The 22,125-nt window shown below is 33.6% G+C and overlaps 1 protein-coding gene across 1 annotated transcript in view; it reads right to left on the bottom strand.

Moving 5' to 3' along the window:
- The window catches only part of LOC132702988 (protein tincar), a 160,547-nt gene that overhangs the window by 85,217 nt on the left and 53,205 nt on the right, over nucleotides 1-22,125 (bottom strand). Inside the window, exons 3-4 of the mRNA XM_060671958.1 lie at nucleotides 14,178-14,296; nucleotides 5,390-5,606 (exon numbers count right to left, since the gene is read on the bottom strand). Coding sequence (XP_060527941.1) covers nucleotides 5,390-5,606; nucleotides 14,178-14,296 — 336 coding nt within the window. The remainder of the gene's footprint in view (nucleotides 1-5,389; nucleotides 5,607-14,177; nucleotides 14,297-22,125) is intronic.

Below are 22,125 nucleotides of genomic sequence, written 5' to 3'. Positions count from 1 at the left end.
ATCGTCAAGTAGCACAGCGGCGTCAGTTTGAGCTTTTATTAATATTAGTACATTTCTTGTGTGCCTTTAATCTTGCTTAATTAATTATGCCATTGATAAATTCAATTTTAGTTTATTGATTAAATTATTAATAAATTTCGTTGTTTGTCATTCTTGCACATGAATCAAAAATACTGAAATAGCAATGGAAAACATGTGAAAATGAAAACTCGAGGCTTTTTCTGGATTCCTTGTGCGTTGGTTATTTATAAATCAAACTTGCTTACGTTTCGCCAATTATCTTGCTGGCTTCTTCAAAGCTTAACGTAACATTATAAAATACACGTCATCACAACCTTTCAAAGACAGAAGATTTGTGAATAATAAAATTCAAGGCTCATTGTATCGAAAGGTTTCCTTTCAAAGTCGTTCGTTGTTAGTTTAAACAAATTAATTGTTCAAATGGAAACACAAGAAATAATTAACAGTTTTAAAATCTAGGTAGTGAACTTTCAGTAGCCATTCAAATGCAGATCCGAAAAAACAACCCCCGAAGGTGACTGCAGAACGCTTTTCCGCGTTTGCTCGTAAACCGTAATTTCTACGAGAAAATTGCGTAAGGCTCTTTATATTCTCCATTAAATTCTACATAAAATTGTTTTATAACGCTTTTGCGTATTACCTTGGAAAATAAACATAATTCAACGTTTCTTGGTTATGTTTATGTATATGTATATGTATATTTTCTAATTTCCAGTCATCACAGATATATTTAAGAAAGCCTTTAGGATGAAAGCCCTTGACACCTTCCATCTTAAACCAACGTTTCGTTGGTAACTCTATACACCCTAGCATACGTTTTACCATTGGATGAGAAACTAATAATAATATGCCATTCTTAGATCTTGGGTTTTGGGTCATTCAGTTGCAGAAAACCTATACACTATCCGATCCAAAAATCATCGGTCATCAACTCTTACTTCTGATTTTCTTTCTAATAATTTCCACATTAGCGATATTAAGAGTACCATTATAAAATAAACTTTAACACCACCTTGCCAAAGCAGTACTGTTCTCCTTCCTTACTTTTAAAAGATGGCTGACCACACATCAAAAGTTTTTAAGAAATATAATGCTGAAGACAGAATTAACACTTGTTGAAAAATCTCTCAACACCTTTAAGCCGTCAAAGGCAACAAACATGAAGGAGCCTCTTGGCTGCTAAAAATAAAGTCATCAGCATTTGTAGAACAAAATCATGAAACCGAATCGTTGCATGTATTTAATTAATTCTACCGACGAAAAATCCGATAATCTATACCGTTCACCAAATGCGAGCCAGTTTCGGTTAAGCTCTGAAGAAGCCAACAGGATGATTGACGATATATTAGTAATATAATATTCTGTAAATAGTAGTGTCTCTATAAGCATCGGTGACCCCCTAAGGCGACCGAAGCACCTCCTACAAGCACTGCGGCCCAGAGATATCAAAAAGTGAGGTTATGTATGGCTAGAACTGCCTTTGACCATCTACTGCGAAAGCCTGTGAAGGTTTCATTTGAGAGAAAACGTGTGCTGAAAGTAAGAATAATATGATTGCAAATTTTATGAATGTTAGGTACATTTTCGATAAATATCGTGATATTTCGTTCCGCACGTTTCGGTTAAAGCTAATTTGGGTGGGCGACCGCGGTCGCCGCCATAACAAAGCGGTGATTACGGACCTGGACTTTGGAATATTGATTCGAGACCGCACCGCTTTGGGACGGGGTTTGCAATTTACTCCCGATAATACGCGAGCGGTTTGTATTGCTTTGGTACTCGCCGTAATGCAACAGGGTCTTTTTTGTGCCGATTCGTTATTAAAGTTTTTGTTTTTGTCGCCGTTTTACAAAACAACCAATTATAAAGAGGGATGCTCCGGTTTGACGGCTCAAAGGCCTTTTCGTTTCATTTGTTTCGAACGTATTCACGACGGCGTTTTTTATTATAGATATACGGGGTGTTTAAAAAAGACGCGGCAATATAAAAGTGAGTGATTCCTCAGATCGTTTTACGGACTTGCTGATGGCACTGCATTAGAAGCCAGCCGATTGGACACTGAAAGCTCCAGTATGAACGTTAGAGTTAGAATAGGATTTGTTGAACATGATTGAAGAAGATACAAAATTCTCAAGGACAATTTCATTGTGACATTCATACCATATCCAACGCGTTCAATTACTTCGCACCAGCGCAACACTATTGTCTTTTGATGTACAAAACTTATTTCCCAGTATTCCACCTATGGATGTGATAGATTTAGAACCCACGTCTCCTGGATTTCGGGAAAACTTACCATTGCAAATATTTATTTCTTGATTTATTTAAAGACGTCGTCTTAACAGGCGTGAAGCCCAACTGCCAGGTTCACGAAAGTTAACCTAAAGTCTAAAAAAACAACAGAATAGGCAAAGACCGAAATTAATATTTATAGTTAATGGGACAGTAAAATTTGTACCTTAGCAATAATTTGCGAAAAAAAAGTGAAAATTGTAAAATATTTGTTGTTAGTGTGGGCAGAAAGGAAGAGTTAATAAGGGGAACAAGAAAATTTAGTCTATATAATAGGTCAGTGCGATAAAAGGAGTTATTTAACATTTTAAATAAAGTCATCAAATAATGGTCAAATTTAACAATATTGTATCGGAAACGCTTTAAGAGGATATACTCCATCCAAATTATATCGTATATACTTCAAAAATTTAAGCTGAATTTTTTCCAGTGTATTAATGTGACAATCGTACTCAGGAGACCAAACTACTGATGCATACTACAACTTAGACCTGACGTATGAGTAATAATAGTATTTTTTTTATCACTTCTGCATTTTTAAGTACTTTATTAACATAGGGAATAAATGATCATTTCAAGACGAATATTACTTCTAAGTCACATCTTTCACAGCTAAAAGTTAAGGAAGATAATTGAACTGAGGTCGCTTTTACCTGATAAAAATCCATTTATCAAAATAAATTATTTTTACATGACAATTGTTTCGCTAAGCCTCCGAACACTGGATTTTTTTTAGATTTTTACGCATATATCAAAAAACCGACATCAAGGTCTTTACCAATGTCTTTACGGAAAATGTTGAATCATAATGGCCCCAACATTGAGCCTTGAGGAACGTCTGAGAAAGCAATGTATTCATCCGGAGGAAAGCGTTTTCCGCGCTCTCGTCAGTAAATCATCAGCGGCGGCACGAGAAGTATTTCAGAAAAACTAAAAAGTTATATACTTGCACCAGAAATATAGTGCTTTTACGACCGACCCCCTGATTAACTTTGCCTACTGTTTTTATGAAAAAAATATGTATAGAATTTTTTTTGGACTTCCAAAATATAAAAGAAACATACACTTTTTCCGAAAACCCAGAACGTCCCAGTGAACCGTATAAATGTTTTCCGCAGATAATGTAACTAATGAGAATGGTGGAAATTCGATTGAGCGATCCGTAATTACGAGCATCCGCCTGAATCCCCCCCCCCCACACGTGCGCCTTTTAGATTCTCCCAACGCATCGCTGTAATGGATTATACGGGAACGGTTTCCAGGCAATTGCCCAAACCATTTCGGGCACATGATGGCAGCGAATTTTTAAAAAGCTTTTAGTCACTACATAAATATAGAGACCGTATAACAAATTGCCACGATTACATTTCGCTATAGGAAACTGGACAATATACGTGCTTATCCGTTCAAAAAATCAAAGGTGTCACTACTTTTTGACATAAGCGGCAACGTTGCGACGACAGCACGGTCGATAACCCGCAAGATCTAAATCTTCCGCAACTCCAGTTTCTTTACACATTTGATAAAGACACGGTGTTGTCGAAACAATTGTCATGTCATAATATATAATTTCGTGAAAATCTGAACTTTTAGTTCTTATTTATTTTGATAAATGGATTTTTATCAAGTAAAAGCCACCTCAGTTCAATCCGGTTTTTTTATTTATACTATGTTTCTTAATGCGAGAGAGTACACAAAGCGAAATCAAAATATTTTAAATTTATTAAGACTGTCAAAGTTTGACGTGTTTAGGAGCCCAATGGAAGTTCTTACTGAGACATACAAACTGGGCTCTAATGCTTCAATAGCTAGAAAGCAATTTAATCTAGAAAACTCCAACTATACTCCAATTGCTAATGGAGTGCCCCAAGGTTCAATGTTGGGACCTTTATTGTTCAGTCTTTGTGAAGCAGATATTCAGTGACGCAACCATATGAGGATGATTCCAAAATTTACATTTCTTTTTCTACGCCTACGTTCTCTAATAAAATTCAATCCTGACCTGCCTATTCGATGGACCATAATCTCAATATTAATAACAAACTGACAATTGCCTACATGCGTTTAAAAAAACTGTACGATCCCATTACGCTATATCTAAATGGCACTGATATACTGGATTTGACTAATCATACACATTGTCATAATTTTGTTTTCGGCTGTCAACTTGTATATCTTAGGCAGCAGCAGTTTTTTTCTACCTCATGGCATCGGAAAAGTTGCACAGTTTGCCTTTCACATAAAAAAACGTTCAATTCTTAAATACTTAAATCAATAAAGTGTGTTTTTGTTAATTATGTTTTTTTTATATTTTTGTTTTTGTATATATATAAATACATAAATGCAGGGTTGTGTCACACATGCTTGAAGCTTGTGTGACCTTTTTTTTATAATCGAAGTGCAACCCTTTTTGTCAATGTTATTGTTATTCACTAGTTTTAAATTGTTAATAATACTATACAAATAAATAAATAAACAAAAATTTAGTATATCCAAGAGACTAGTTTCCATTGCTAAATGATTTAAACCATCAACTAAATAAAGTATCCCTAAAAGCGTCTTATAAGGAAAATTATCCAAATACTCGCTGGGAACTTGGTTTGCATTTTGTTTTATATTTTGCAATACCGTGTATAATTGTCAACGTATAAATCTACGAATAAAAAAACTATTATTACGATATATTTTTTGTTTCGTTTTTTTTTCTTTTAAATAGGTCTTCATGTGTAAAAAAAGAATGGGTTTAATTATAGTTTTGATTAATGTTAATTGTTCATATAACAAAAATGCATATTTGCATTTTTTGTTCATTTCGATGCATATATCCCGAACATTTTATTTTATTTATCAAATAAGTAATTGGTGTAAAAATAAAAGAAGCAATGCAGGAAAACGAAAGAAACGTAGTTTTTATTTTTATTTTCTGCGTTGTTGTCATTCTCTATTATTATTTTTCTGATACCTCGTTATGTTCATTTGTTTTTATTGATATGTTCAAACAGTAGTACCGCAACAGTTCCATATAAAAGTTTTCCTTACGTTATTTAGTCACAAATAATAAATAAACTGTCCTTACCTTGTGGCAAAAACCCGGCCTCTATTAGTTTGGCGTCCATCAAAAGCTTGGGGACGAGCAGACAGAACGATATCGCTATGTGAATGAAAGGGGCGGTAGGACCGCCGTAACGGAAGAGGCCGCAGCCGCCTCCGGTGGTCAGTATTTCTGGCGGTTCTCTACTGCACATGCTCATTTGACGTCCCAGTTTGTAGCCGTCGTTAGCCAAATTCCCGATCTAGAAGGAGAAACCAAAGTTCATACACGAAATATACAGGGTGCTTCAAAAAAATGTATACACACTTTGAACTTCCATAGAAAATTTATTTACCGTTCTACAAAGTTAAATTTCAGAAAAATAGAAAGCTGAAAGTCCAATGTAAATGAAACATAAATAACAAATGTTAATACTGTTCAAATTGGTGACCTGCAGCATCAATACAATTCTGAGTACGAGTCACCACTGATTCTGTACATCGTATCAAAACGTCCAATGAGATTTCTCTACACACTGCTTGAATCTCATTCCAAAGAATGTCTAGGTTACGTGGTTTACATTTGTACACCTCATCTTTTACTGTGCCCCACAAGAAGAAATCCAGTGGTGTAAGGTCTGGAGAGCGTGCTGGAAACTCGATTGGCCCCCTGCATCCTATCCACTGGCCCGACAAATTTTGATCCAGGTAAGCTCGTACGTCCCTGTGATAGTGCGGCGAAGCACCATCTTGTTGAAAATAAAAATCATCATTACCGTATAATGCACGAATGGCAGGAAATATGCAATCAGCAAGCATTGTTAGGTAATTAATACCAGTTACAGTGCCTTCAAATCGAAAAGGTCCAATGAGTCCCCTTGAAGACAAACCACACCACAGATTTACACCAGGCAAATTTACAGCTTTTTCAATTGTAATGTGAGGATTTTCTTCACCCCAGTAAACACAATTGTGCCTATTGACAGTTCCATTAAGTTTGAATTGGGCTTCATCCGACCAAATGATGCTACCCATAAATCCCGGTTCACGTATCACCATCTCCTGAATCCATTCACAAAATTGCAACCTTCGATCTGGATCGTCGTCATTTAGCTGTTGCACCAGCCTTGGAATGTAAACACGATACTTGCCTCTCTTCAGAATGCGTAGCACGCTGCTAGCACTTACATCACTTTCACGAGCCCCTTGTCTTGAAGATTTGTTAGGAGAGCGTTGAAACAGTTCCAAGACTGCTGTTGATGGATGACTCATCACTTGTAGCTGTTCGAGGCCGACCTGAATGACCTTTATGCACATCACACACTGTTCCATGAACTTCGAATTTGTCTCGTATGCGTGTAATTGTTAATCTTGAAGGTGGTTCTGTATCATACTCCCTTCTCCACTGTCTTTGAACTTCATTTACATTCTCAAACTTCCAGTACCACTTAATAACCTGCTTACGTTCTTCAAAATTCAAACGTACGTTCCCCATGTTGATATTACAAATTCCAACTGATAATATAACATAGAGGGACGATTATGCTGGCACCTGGCGAAGAAATATAACATTAGCCTTGTAGAGCGGGAAAACTACAATAGTTTAAAGTGTGTATACATTTTTTTGAAGCACCCTGATATCCCTATTTACAAGGTCGTACACAAAAAGTGGTTCTAAATGGACTGCCGTGCTATAATATCTGGGATGCCTCGAGGCTCCATTCTGGGGACAATTTTATACTGTATATATACGTCCGCGTTTCCTAGTTTTGGTTTTGGTTTTCAGGAGATGAAATTTTGGAAAGCTGTCAAATCATAAATAATGATCTAGAAATAATTAACAAGGTGTCCCTAGATCATTCACTATATCTAAATCCAAAAAAATCTGTAGCAATATTCTTTGGTAGGCCCGTGGATGTTGATCGATTATCTCAACTAGTTGAAATAAATGTGTGCACTCCTCGGAAAACGGAGGCAAAAAACCTTGGACTTATGCTAGATAATAAGCTAAGACTTAATGGTCACTTTGGGCAATGTATTAAAAAATACATTGCTCACTTAAAATGCTTATATGGTTCTGAAAATATTTTAAATCAATCATTAAAGAAGGTCCTGTGTGATTCGAAGGTTTTATCTTCTTTTAACCACTGTGATGGCCCATGTATGACATCGGTTGTCTCAAAAAATCCAAAAATTCTGTCTAAGATTCATTTTTGGGATTAAACGCGGCAGGCCTGTTAGTCATAACCTGAAGGAAGTCCGATGGCTTAATATGAAAAATCGACGATATCTCCATAAATGTAATCTTTAACACAAGATTATAAGATAGAAGTCTCCACGCGATCTTTTCAAAAAAATCACTTTTCGACAGGACGTTCACAATTTAATTTTAAGATTTAAAAGGCCTGCTCACTCATCCACGTCACACCTCTGGAATTTTTGAAAGATCCTTTACATGTGACACGGCTAAAACATATAATGCCTTCGATCAATCTCTTAAATTGTATATAAATACCAGAAAATTTATTTATCATCACTGGGGATCACTGATTCCTAAATCGATATAAGGTAAAGGTCTGAGTCACGATTAATATCGATTTTCGTGTGGTTTCATAATTGTGTTCTGCAACTGCTGATGAGGTTATTTCAAGTGAGATTAAGCCTTTCGCCTAGTTGATATATAGAATTTCGTAAACACCTGTTGCTGCAAATGGAATATAGTCTTTGACAGATCGAAGATGTTTAGAGGATAAATGGTACATTTGGCTTTAACATTATATACCTTAAAAACATTTGATATGTGGTCGGTGAGGTTCTGAATACATAGAAAGACCATAGTGAGTGTAGGGAGGCAGAAAATGTACTGAATCGTGGACATTCTTGAGAAAAACAAAAACCACAGAAAAACAGACCAACAAATTGCAATTAATACTACTAATACCTACTGACTGTCTCGTATATTCAGATTCTGCCAGACTTTTAGGGATAATTCGTTGACCGATTTAAAACGTTCATTTATAGTTTGCTAAATACAGGGTGTCACAAAAAATTTCCTTAAAATTTTCCAGCCAATATGGTAAGAAGAATTTAGACCCATTTTTAGAATGCAATAATTGATGCCAGTGACGTCCCGGATGAAACTTCACCAAAATAATTTGATAGAAAATATTACCCCATGACTTTTTGCACTTTTTATTTGTTTATTTTTTGAACTAAGCAAAAAAAGGACATTTTATAATTTTCAATTTGTAATTTAATTTAACCTTTTAAGTGGGACTTTAGGAAGGGATTTAGACAGTTGAATTATAATACTTTTGCACAAAAAGAAACTTAAATTGAAAATGTTTGCCCGGAGTAAATGAAATATTGCAATTGTCGCTTCACGCACGCCATATTGGAGTTTAAAATGTTTAAAATTGTAATTAAAAATGGCAATAAAAACAGAACAAAAAAATATAGGGTGGCTACAATATCACGCTTACTTATCAATAAGCATTTTGAAAAAAATTTTTTTGTAGACCCCCGACTTCCCGACCCCCCAGCCTCCCATTTGCAATAGGTTCTGTCACGGGGCAAAGCTGCATATATGTGCCAATAATGAAGTCGATTGCTTCAAATTTCGGACACTTATCGTGTTTTCATAGCAAGGTCCAAAAAAAAAGATGGATGCCGGCGTCGGATCATTGCCATTTCTTATAAGCTTATGTGCCTCGTGGTTAAAAAGGAAGCAAATTTGAATTTTGTGGCTTCAACGGTTCGAAAGTTATTCAGGAAAAAGCAAAAGACGAGAACGGAGAACGGACAGACAAAAATAATTAGTTTTTTTCGACGGCGATCCCGTAGGACTTACCGTTACCGAAATATAAAATTTTTATACGAGCACAGATACTTTCGAAAAATTCGATTTCATCGATTTTAGAGAGTAACAAGTGAATCCACTCGCTTTAAATCATTAAATAAATAATTATAATTATTAAAGAAATATGAAATTCAAAGAATTCGGTTAGTTTCCAAAATATTTCTTAACGTCGGTAGCTTCAACATACTATGCAACCAAATACGCACCTTTTACCCCACTTAAGTGATTCAGTGTTCTTGCAGTATTTTGCGAAATTATCGCGCCACCCTGTATTATCGACTGACATTCAATTTACCGCCGGCTTGCAGAGGGGACGCGTTTTAACAAAGAAAAACCGAAAAACCGGAATACATATTTTTTCTCTGTCTTTATTGACAATCCTCCGGGTCGGATCATATTTCCCGAATCCATAGAATTGGAAATATCACGAAACCCGCGTTAAATTAATTTCCTTTAAATTGGATCGAACGCGATCTCGATAGAGATTTCGTGTTTTGCCGTCGGCATTTCTCCGACTGACGGATATTTTATGTGTTTCGACAACTGCGGGCTATGTACCAAGTAATATATCAATAAATACGCTGCTAACGCTAAGCGATATCTAGATTTCCGTTAAGGGTTACTACTAAAGTTTTCCATACGTCCCTTGCAAAGTGCAAAGGGGTACTGAGGAGGGTGGCTGAGGAGAGAAAGGTCACGTTGGTCTGGGTCCCGGGTCACCCCGGTATCCGGGGCAATAAGGCAGCGGACGCCTTAGCCAGGGAGGGCTACTCGCATAGGCATATAGGGCCAGAGCCCCGCTGGGGGATCGCCCCGTGTGTGAGGCGGGGAGCTCTCGAAGCCTGGGCGAGAGACCGGGCCGCGGGGGGCTGGAGAGTTGCTCCGGAAATGAGGCAGGCGAGGCTTATGATGGATGGGCCCGCGCTCCCTCGGACCAGGGAGCTGCTTAGACTGACCAGAAGGGAGTGTAGAGCACTAACAGGGGCCTACACAGGACATTGCAGGCTTAGGAGGCATCTTTGCTTGCTAGGCATTGGAGGTGGTGCATGGAAGGGGAGGAGACTCCGTATCATCTGCTCACCGAGTGCCCTGCCTTGACATGGGCAAGATTGGGAGTCTTCGGAACGGCCCTGATCGATCCGGACTCAGTGCACGGTATTGGGCTAAAGGAGTTGCTGACCTTCTACAAGAGGGGCGGCATTCTGGACGCCCTCTAGAGCGGCCTGGGGGCACAACGGGCCCATTTGGTGGCCTAAGTGCTTGGACGCCCGCGAGGGCGCCCCCCTTTAATACCAATACCAATACCAATACGTCCCTTGCACAGGAAAGGTTAACATGAAAGAAGAAGAAGCGTAAAATGTCCCATAAAAAAGGTCTCGCGTGTAGTCAAAATCGTTTATTTTAAATATTAACTTCGATAATAAGGTAAATGTATACAATTAAATAAATCTCTTTTAAATTTTTCGATCCTATTCAACATTTTCTTAGATTGTCTTCTTTGCAATTTCATTTATTATTAGCAATAAATAAATAATTTTAAAAATAAAAATAAACTAACCAAAACAACTACATCTAGTTAATATTTCATATTTCTGTCCCACAATAAAGTAAACTTATGGTTTACCTTTTTTTAAATTTATTTTTCTCAGGATTTCTCTTTTGTACTGTTCTTTTCAAGATATTCGTTTTTCAATATCCATTACATTATATATCAATGTAACTCTTAAATTACTTTTAAAAGATATAAAAAATATGTCTCAGTTAATTTTTTAAATAACTGTTTCTTTATAAAATATTTTTGCCCCTTAAATGTTATTTTTTTAGATTTTCTCCTTTGAAATTTTATTTATTTTCATTTACGTCTTCTTCGAAGTTTAAGTTGATATCTCGGTAAATTTGTCAAATTACTTTCACCTTTTCCAACTAAACCATGATTTTTCGAATTTCTGGACGTTATTTGTGCAAATTTATTTTGCGTATAATGATTTTTTTAAAAACTTTAGTTATTTTTTAGGATTTCTCTTCTGCGATTTTCTTTTCGGAATTTTCGTTATTCAATTATTTAAGAAATACCCAAAACATTATAATTTTGTTTAACAATATACCGAAAACATACCTGGGTAATTTTTCAGATTCCTTTTCCTATTCAAAATAAGCGTAGTTTTAGTTTATTTTTTGGAAATTTTATTTTGTTTCATATATACATATTTTAATTTTCATTGTATTTTAAGATTTTTGGTCAACAATGTTCTTTTTGAAATTTTAGTTATTCTATTATTTAAGAAATATCCTAAACATTTTATCTCATTATTTTTTAGATTTTCTCTTTTGTAGTTTTATTTATTTCTTGTTTTCGAAGTAATAGTTGATTTTAGCTGATTTAAGTTTACACTATATCTCGGTTAATTTTCCCAGTTCCTTTGGGTGAACTTTTGGAACGTTCATTGTTCATTAATTTAAAAATATCTTATTAAACTTCATTTTTCAGATTTTTTTTAAATTTTGCTTTTCATTTAAAATCAAAGTTATATTTTTTAAATCCTTTTCAACATTGTTTTTTATATGTTTTCACAATCCCGTCTTGTTCGCTTTTTCATTCCATGTTTTTCCAAAAATTTCCTTTCTTAAATCGTTTTAAAGAAATACAATTATTTTGGTTTTTACTGTACTAGAGTTGTAGTGAAAGTACTAGCAACGTGTCGTAGGGTTATTCAATAAATAATAATAATAAGGATTATTATTATTATTATTAAGTTACGATTTCCAAAAAAAAAAAACAAATCCCAAGAGTACACTTTTTGGTCTCGCCCGGTATTTTGTAGGCTTTAAATGAAAAATAATTTTTGGAAAGCGAAGTTTCTAATCTTGCGAGACCGTCGTCAAAAATAAACTTATCCGGTTTCGGAACAAGGAAGCCCTTTGTTTCCGCGGTAACAATGGAAGTCGGTCCATTTAGTTTATTATTTTCGCTTGGCGAGCGAAACTTTGTAACCACCGGATACGACGAGCTGTTTTTTCTTTTCTATACTCACGTCGCCTTTAATTGAGCATACTCCTAGACGGCCAAAAAACAGACCATTAATTCAACCGCTGTAGGAACAGAGTCTTATGGGTTTTCAATTTAAATGAGAAACTATTATTTGGGCCAAAAAAAAGATTTTGATTTCTCTAGGCTGCGTTGCTATAGTAATACAAGTACAAGTATCAACGGTTCTATTGGTTTTGCATTTTTTTCTAGAAAATTTCTTTAAAAAAATGGTTACATATTTTTTGCGAAATTTCGTGAAAAATTAAAACTTTTTACGAAATCTATACTATTTGTTTTTTACAAAATTTCGAACAAGTTGGTGAATTTTATTAAAAGTTGAAAATATCCATTGCTTTTAAAAAACCTCGTTTTACAAAAAAATCGCAAAAAAATGCAAATCCTAACTTTTATGTAGAAGTGCGAATTTCGTCAAAAGTTTGTGAATTTGAAACTTTCTTTTTAAAAAATTAATCAGATTAAAAAATTTTAATCTCAGCTTCTCTTTATAAGGATGAATTGTTTAAGAAATTGTGAATTCATAATTTTATTTACAGAATTTCGAAAGAAAATTGTGAATTCAAATTTTCTTTACGACATTTCGTAGTCTATGAACATTTTTACGAAATTCACAAATTCTACACTATCTTTTTACATAATTTCACTAAAAAATAGTAATATTATATGTAAGTATGAATTTCGTAAACATTTGTGATTTCTTAATTTTATTCACAGAATTTCGTAAGAAAATTGGGATTTTAAACTTAATATACGAAAGTTCATGTGCTGTGAATTCACACTCTTTTTACGAAATTCACACACACTAACTGGGAATGTCATAAAAAGTTTGTGAATTTACATTTTCATTTTACGAAATTTCATTTAAAAAAATGTTAATCTTAGATTTTCTTATAAGTATGAATTTCATAAAAATTTGTGATTTCTCAAAGTTATTTACAGAATTTCGTAAGAAAATACTGACTTAAAACTTCCTATACGAAAGTTCACGTGCTGTGAATTCACACACTTTTTACGAAATTCACAAACTGTAAATGCGAATGTCATAAAAAGTTTGTGAATTTACATTTTCTTTTTACAAAATTTCATTTAAAAAAAATTTTGATCTAAGATTTTCAAATAAGTGTGAATTTCGTAAAAATTGGTGATTTTTCAATTTTATTCGCAGAATTTCGTATGAAATTTGTAACTTTAAACTACCTATACGAAAGTTCATATGCTGTGAATTCACACACTTTTTACGAAATTCACAAAATCTAAATGCCAATGTCATAAAAAAATTGTAAATTTACATTTTCTTTTTACAAAAATTTCATTTAAAAAAAAAAGTTATTCTTAGATTTTCCTATAAGTATGAATTTCGCCCAAATTTGTGATTTTTCTATTTTTTTTACAGAATTTCGTCAGAAAACTTTTTACGAAATTCACAAGTTTTTGAATTAACATTTTCTTTTAACAAAATTTTATACAAAAAACGTTAATCTTAGCTTTTATTATTTATTTATTATTTTATTTACAGAATTTCGTAAGAAACCTTCTTTGTGAAGTTTGTTAATTTGGTAAGTGCGAAATTCATAAAAAGGTTTGTGAATTTCCACTTTTTTCATAAAATTTCATCAAAAAATGTTATTATTTGCCTTTTTTATAAGTATGAATTTCGTAAACATTTGTGAATTCTCAATTTCATTTACAAAATTTCGTAAGAAAACTGTGAATTTGTGAATTCTTTGCGAAACTTCGTGTGCTATGAGCTCACACACTTTTTACAAAATACAACACATCTTTTTCGAAAAAAAAATTAGAATCTCAGCTTGTGAATTCCCTAAAAACTTTGTAAGTTCATCAAAAGCTAATATTTACATATTGTAGGAAAAAAACCTCCAGAACTCATTAATCGAAGAGTTATATACTAAAAGCACAAATCTTGCTTACCTTGAGTACGGCGACTGATAGAAATATCGGCAACAACAGTAACACGGCCCCATTCAACCCCAGGCTGCAGTTCAACTCCAGGTAGGGCAAGCCCTGCGGCCAAGGCAGGACCGAATATCCTGCAACAATACCGGAGCACGATTCGAATTGTCGGACCGTAAAATATGGCGGTCGGCCGGTGCAAATTTTCACTCTCTTTTGGGGTTGCTATTATCTGGAGGGGGTGATTATTTTGCTTACGGTGAACGCGCCAGATACCCGATAATAAGGGGTGCAATTAAGAGGATTTATAGTATTGTAAAAGCTAAACATGATGTTAACCGTACGATCATCGAAAAATTAATGTTAAATTCAATGCGGTGTGTTTCAATTTACGAAATCGCGCGATTTTAACTATTTGTTTGTGCTGGTAAATTATTAATAGTTAACTACTATTGTTTTTACACATTTTAACATTCCGATCAGAGTTTTTTTTTCTTTGTCTTTCAGGTTTTTATCCATCTGGATATTTTCAGCAAACGTCTAATTTTTTTTGATAAACTTTCTTCCATTTCCGCTAATATTGCGATACCTACATATATGATAAATAATATACCCCATACAAGTCTAATTTTTTTTAAATATATTGTATTGCATTGAATATGCACTTCGTATTTATTTGTTTTCTAAATATCCACGCATACCATCAAGATCCGATTTTATAAGGAAATCAACCCTGAATATAGACGACAAAGTCCATAGATACATTTAGACCTTTAGAAGATATGAAAATAGTATTGTAGTGTCTAATATTTTTTCATGAATCTAAAATTTTTTCAAATGTTTTATTATTGATTTCGTATAGGTTTTAGTTTAGAAGATTTGTGAATAGTATTGTAGTATCTAATATTTTTTCATGAATCTAAAATTTTTTGAAATGTTTTACTATTGATTTCGTGTAGGTTTTAATCCCTCTGGATATTTTCAGGACATGTCTATCTCTTTTTGTTAAATATTTTCCATTATTATAAATTCATTAAACTAGGTATCAATAACTTCAAAACGTTTGCTCCTAATATTTCGGTACCTACAACTTTTTCAATTAACATACCTCATATAAAGTCTCCATTTTTTTTTAAATACCAAGTCGTGTATTGTATTGTACATGCACTTTGTATTTATTTGTTTTTGAAATATCAACGTACACCTTTTTTGATAAACCTTGTTCTATTTCTCCTAATATTTCGACCCCAATATATATTTGAAATAATATACAAGTCTCCATTTTTTCAAATGTATTGTATTGTATTGAATCTGCACTTCGTATTTATTTGTTTTCTAAATATCCACGCCTACCATCAAGATCCGATTTTATAAGGAAATCAACCCTGAATATAGACGACAAAGTCCATAGATACATTTAGACCTTTAGAAGATTTGTAAATAGTATTGTAGTATCTAATATTTTTTCTTCAACCTAAAATTTTTCCAAATGTTTTATTATTGAGTTCGTATAGGTTTTAATCCCTCTGGATATTCTCAGGACATGTCTACCTCTTTTTGTTAAATATTTTCCATTATTATAAATTCATTAAACTAGGTATCAATAACTTCAAAACGTTTGCTCCTAATATTTCGGTACCTACAACTTTTTCAATTAACATACCTCATATAAAGTCTCCATTTTTTTTTAAATACCAAGTCGTGTATTGTATTGTACATGCACTTTGTATTTATTTGTTTTTGAAATATCAACGTACACCTTTTTTGATAAACCTTGTTCTATTTCTCCTAATATTTCGACCCCAATATATATTTGAAATAATATACAAGTCTCCATTTTTTCAAATGTATTGTATTGTATTGAATCTGCACTTCGTATTTATTTGTTTTCTAAATATCCACGCCTACCATCAAGATCCGATTTTATAAGGAAATCAACCCTGAATATAGACGACAAAGTCCATAGATACATTTAGACCTTTAGAAGATTTGTAAATAGTATTGTAGTGTCTAATATTTTTTCATGAATCTAAAAATTTTTCAAATGTTTTATTATTGATTTCGTATGGGTTTTAATTTAGAAGATTTGTGAATAGTATTGTAGTATCTAATATTTTTTCATGAATCTAAAATTTTTTGAAATGTTTCACTATTGATTTCGTGTAGGTTTTAATCCTTCTGGATATTTTCAGGACATGTCTAACTCTTTTTGTTAAATATTTTTCATTATTATAAATTCATTAAACTTGGTATCAATAACTTCAAAACGTTTGCTCCTAATATTTCGGTACCTACAACTTTTCCAATTAACATACCTCATATAAAGTCTCCATTTTTTTTTTAAATATCAAGTCGTGTATTGTATTGTAGATGCACTTTGTATTTATTTGTTTTTGAAATATCAACGTATACCTTCTTTGATAAACTTTGTTCTATTTCTCCTAATATTTCGACCCCTATATATATTTGAAATAATATACAAGTCTCCATTTTTTCAAATGTATTGTATTGTATTGAATCTGCACTTCGTATTTATTTGTTTTCTAAATATCCACGCCTACCATCAAGATCCGATTTTATAAGGAAATCAACCCTGAATATAGACGCCAAAGTCCATAGATACATTTAGACCTTTAGAAGATTTGTAAATAGTATTGTAGTATCTAATATTTTTTCTTCAATTTAAAATTTTTCCAAATGTTTTATTATTGATTTCGTGTAGGATTTTAATCCCTCTGGATATTTTCAGGACTTGTCTAACTCTTTTTGTTAAATATTTTCCATTATTATGAATTCATTAAACTTGGTATCAATAACTTCAAAACCTTTTCTCCTAATATTTCGGTACCTACAACTTTTCAAATAACATACCTCATATAAAGTCTCCATTTTTTTTTAAATACCAAGTCGTGTATTGTATTGTATATGCACTTTGTATTTATTTGTTTTTGAAATATCAACGTATACCCTTTTTGATTGACTTTGTTCTATTTCTGCTAATATTTCGACACCTACATATATTTGAAATAATATACAAGTCTCCATGTTTTCAAATGTATTGTATTGTATTGAATCTGCACTACCACCAAGATTCCATTTTATAAGGCAATCAACCCTGAATATAAACGATAAAGTCCATAGATATATTTTTCGTGAATACAAAAAATTTTTGAAATGTTTTAAACCTTAATTAATTGCTATTTGGTATAATCTTCGTAAAAATAAATGTCGTTATTATATATGTAGTTTTGGATTGTTGCTTTTGTGTCACATGAGGAAGAGGTTTTAATCAAATGTCTACTGTGATAACTTGCATTGTCCATTACAATGACGCTATTAGGAGGAATGTTTGGAACTAGTTTGTTTTTAAACCAACTTTCAAATAAATCAGCTGTGGTGTCTTCATGGTAATCCAGAGAAGAATCTTTAGTATTTTTCGCAGACAGCGAAAGTCCATTTGGAATCCAACTATCTTTAAAACCAGCATGCAAAATGGTTATTCTTTTACCTCTTTTTGATGGCGCGTTTGTTATACACTTATCAGTTGAGTCAACCCAACCCTTTTCCGGGGTATCATAAGTGTCGAACCAGGTTTCATCAAAGTAAATAATTGGCTTTTGTTGTTCTCTGTCAATCCTAATTTTTTCTAGATATTCCAGTCGCCATTTCCGAATTCTAAAAGATTCAATTAAAACGTGCCTTTTGTCAATTATTTTAAATCTAAAACCCATGTATTGAATACACTTCCGTAAGTTAGTTATGCCACATTTAACATCGCTTTCATCTTTTTCAAGCCTCAAGTTAAGATATCTAATGTAGGCACGCTTTGTTCCTCGTATATCTCGTATACACTCGAGAAAATATCAGCATCGCTTCTTTTTTTCCTCGTTGCAATGGGATTATTCACAATTTTCCATATCGTTGATGTTGGAATTTTCATCAATGTGGATGAAATAAATTTGTAATAACTGATTTCATGTTAGTATTTCCTTGAGTATATAAAAAACATATACTAAGTATTTGGTTTTTTTTACTGTGTTAGCCACGTGAACATCCCAATTTACATTATAGTCGTAAGTTATTCCTAGATATTTACTACTGGTAGTTCTTTTCAGACTCACACCATTAATCTTGATTTCAATATCCCGTGGAACAGAGTCTCTATAGTTTCCAAAAGAGACAAAAACAGACTTGTCTGTGTTGACTACCAGCTTATTTTGATAGAGCCAGGAGTATATAATATCCAGGGTTGATGACATGGCCGTTGAAATTTCGGGCCATGATTTTGCTTTCATTGGTACTGCAGTATCATCAGCATATGCTATTAAGGTATCTTGCAAAACCAACAAATCATTTTTATATAAGATGAACAATATTGGTATAAGTAATGGGCCCTGAGGTACTCCAACATTTGTTCTAACTTGCTGACTTTTTGTACCATTTACTCTTACAACTTGGCGTCTATCTTTCAGATAACTTGCTATCAAGGACAAACTTACACCCCTTATTCCCATATTCTGCAATTTCGACACTAGTATAACGTGATCAACTGTATCAAAAGCTTTTGAGTAGTCTAAAAAAAGTCACAACTATTGGTAGGCTAAGGCTTAAGTTTACTAAGTAAAGCATCATCTGTGCCTTTCTTCTTGAGGAAACCAAATTGCCTTATACATAATATGTTGTGCTTATTAAGAAAGTCGAATAATCTGACAAAAATAATTTTTTCAAAAATCTTAGCAAGATTTGAAATTAATGCAATCGGACCATAGTTGTTCACCAAATTTCCAACCAAAGTAGTGGTATAAACGTTTTTCAATCCAAACTAAAGTTTTTCTATAATTTAAACGAATATTTTACCTTTTAATGTTTGTCATCACTGTATTGTTGTGCTCTGTCATATATTTTTATTATATAAATTTTTCATGTAATTTTCTACCTCATTTGCATGATCTACATTGACCTACTAGACGGAATCCATAATACACTGATTGTATTTTAAATGTGTGGGATAATAAAGATATTATTATTATTATTATTATTATTATTATTATTATTATTATTATTATTATTATTATTATTATAGTTATTATTATATGTTAAACATAAACATATTTATTTTTGCCGATTTGTCAAAAACGAGTGTAATCGGAATAAGATACTCTGTTCTATTGTTTTATACGTCACTTGGAAAAAAACTTGGCTATTAACTCTATATTCCATTTTTTGGTTTACCTTGACATCTCTAAAATCAAAAAAGTTAAAGCCAATTAAAATGTTATCAAGATAAATTCAACGCACGGTGCGATTGATTGGACCCGTAGTTAATTCAACAGCTGTAGTTGCACGGATCTGTTGGCGACGTTCGCGTTTGCGAAACCGAACCGATGTTCATTTTATTGAGCTTTCGAAGCACGCCTTCGTTCAGATGCATATTTCTCGATCAGGGTTCGTTCGGGCGGAATTTTTCGCCTCAAAATGGAAGCGTATTTGTTAGATATATAGCTTTTATCTTATGCCGACAAATATAGATGCGCGTGTCGTTTTGTCGGGATACAATATTTGCGGAAAATAGTAAAATAGAAAATAGAAATATTTTTTCGCATCGATTTAGAAATTTTATTGTTATTACTAAAGAACATAAAACCGCAGAAATTGCTAACTTATGTGTAAAGGAACTATAAGGTTGTTCGGAAAGTCATTTCGTTTTTTCCCGTCAGAGGACTTAATTACGTTTTTTCGAAACCAACTTCACACTTAAGCCGCATAACCATTATATGTCTTGAGAGCTGATATTGTAAGGCTTGTGTGTGAAAAAGTTCTATTAATTCTACGCAGTAGTTTTTGGTTGGTGCCCTTTTAAATATGGAGAGCAATAAGCAGTATTTTCGTCATATTTTACTTTTTTACTTCAGAAAAGGTAAAAATGCTGTCCAAGCGAGAAAAAAATTGACGGATGTGTATGGAGAAGGCGTGTTAACAGTACGCCAGTGCCAGAACTGGTTTGCAAAATTTCGATCCGGCAATTTTGATGTCGAAGATGCACCACGGTCTGGAAGGCCGGTCGAAGCTGACAAAGATGCGATAAAGGCATTAGTTGATGCAAATCGGCGAATAACCACACGAGAGATTAAATTTGTCGAATTCGACTGTTTATGGCCATTTGAAAGGCATGGGCTTAACCTCGAAGCTCGATGTGTGGGTGCCCCATGTCCTTACGGAGCGAAATTTGTGTCGTCGCGTTGACGTGTGTGATTCGCTCCTCAAACGTCAAGAAAATGATCCATTTTTGAAGCGGATTATTACTGGGGACAAAAAATGGGTTGTATACAACAATGTTAAACGCAAGAGGTCATGGAGCAGAAAAGATGAACCGGCTCAAAGCGTGTCAAAAGCCAACATTCACCAAAAAAAGGTGATGCTCTCCGTTTGGTGGGATGTCAAAGGAATCTTTTTTTTTTTGAGCTTTTGCCGGACAATACAACGATTAATTCAGAAGTCTATTGTCATCAACTGGACAAATTGAATGATTCACTTAAAGAGAAGAGGCCCGAATTAATCAACAGGAAGGGTGTAGTGTTCCACCAGGATAATGCGAGACCTCACACAAGTTTGGTCACTCGCCAAAAACTTTTACAGCTTGAATGGGACGTACTGCAACATCCACCATATTCTTCAGATCTGGCGCCTTCCGACTACTATTTGTTCCGGTCCCTGCAAAATTTTTTGGATGGCAAAACCTTTACCTCAAATGAAGATGTCAAAAACCACCTGAACCAGTTTTTTGCCAGCAAGGACCAAAACTGTTATGAGAGGGGAATTATGTTACTGCCAGAAGGATGGCAAAAGGTGTTGGACCAGAATGGCCAATATATAATTTAATAAAATATTTATTCATTATACGAAAACTGTCTTTCATGTTCCCCAAAAAAAAACGAAATTATTTTCCGAACAACCCAATATATATGACTTCAAAAGTTAACAAAAGCGGTACATAAATTTGTATAACATTTTCATGTAAATCCAAAATAGTAAAAAAAAAAATTTTTTTGCAATTGTATTTCCATTTTTGTTAAGTCTATAGCATGTACATTACATTGCAGAAAAACATACATTGGAAGTACTATATTGATTATGCTTTATTTTTTGAAAATATTTACTGGTGCGCGAATGCACCACCGGTTTTATCTGCGAAACAAAACTTTGTTATTGCAAGTCTAGACAAGTCAGCGCATGTAGAATAAACATCCAACAATTAGCGTGTTCTTTGGTATTAGTTTGTGCCTTGTGCAGTGAACGTTGCAGTTCATAAAATATGGCATTTCCGGCGACTCAAAAGGAATTAGAGGCGGCTATGAAGGAGATCGTGATGGATGAGGACAATAACAATGAAAGTGGTAAGTATTATTTGGTTTTACGTATTCTTATGTATTGTAGGATTCAATTCCTTGTAAATTTATGCTAAAAACGACGTGAAAAAATATTTACAGAACATATTGACGCGGTCTGTTAATCCACCCGACGTGGATACCTTGACTAATGAAGAACATATGAACCATAACATAAATCTACAAGAGTTTGGGAACCAACTGATATAGTTGGAACTTTCGAGTTACATACATCAAATGATACAGCTGTCCTTCAACAGTCTTGTAATTCATCAACTACTGAACCTGAATGGGACTCATCAGATGATGTGCAAACGACAAATGGAGGAAAGGTCAGATTGAGTACACTCACACACCTATATCCGATAAATTTAGATCATGTAAGGAACTAATAAATAGGCTTTCTGGAAAAACTCCGCTTGAAATATTTCTAATGTTTTTTTGATAACGAAGTGACCTCCATGAATTCTAGTTGTCAAAAAATGAGCTTTTAAATTTTGTAGGCGTTTTATTGTTCTCGTTCACATATTTAGCATTATTGGTCTACTGATGAAGACAAAGGAATTGACATTATAAAAAAA

The sequence above is a fragment of the Cylas formicarius genome, unplaced genomic scaffold, assembly GCF_029955315.1.
Source record: "Cylas formicarius isolate icCylForm1 unplaced genomic scaffold, icCylForm1.1 PGA_scaffold_6__28_contigs__length_40554024, whole genome shotgun sequence".
NCBI lineage: Eukaryota > Metazoa > Arthropoda > Insecta > Coleoptera > Brentidae > Cylas > Cylas formicarius.
Note: the sequence above shows the minus strand (reverse complement) of the source record. Positions and strands in the feature narration are given on the sequence as shown.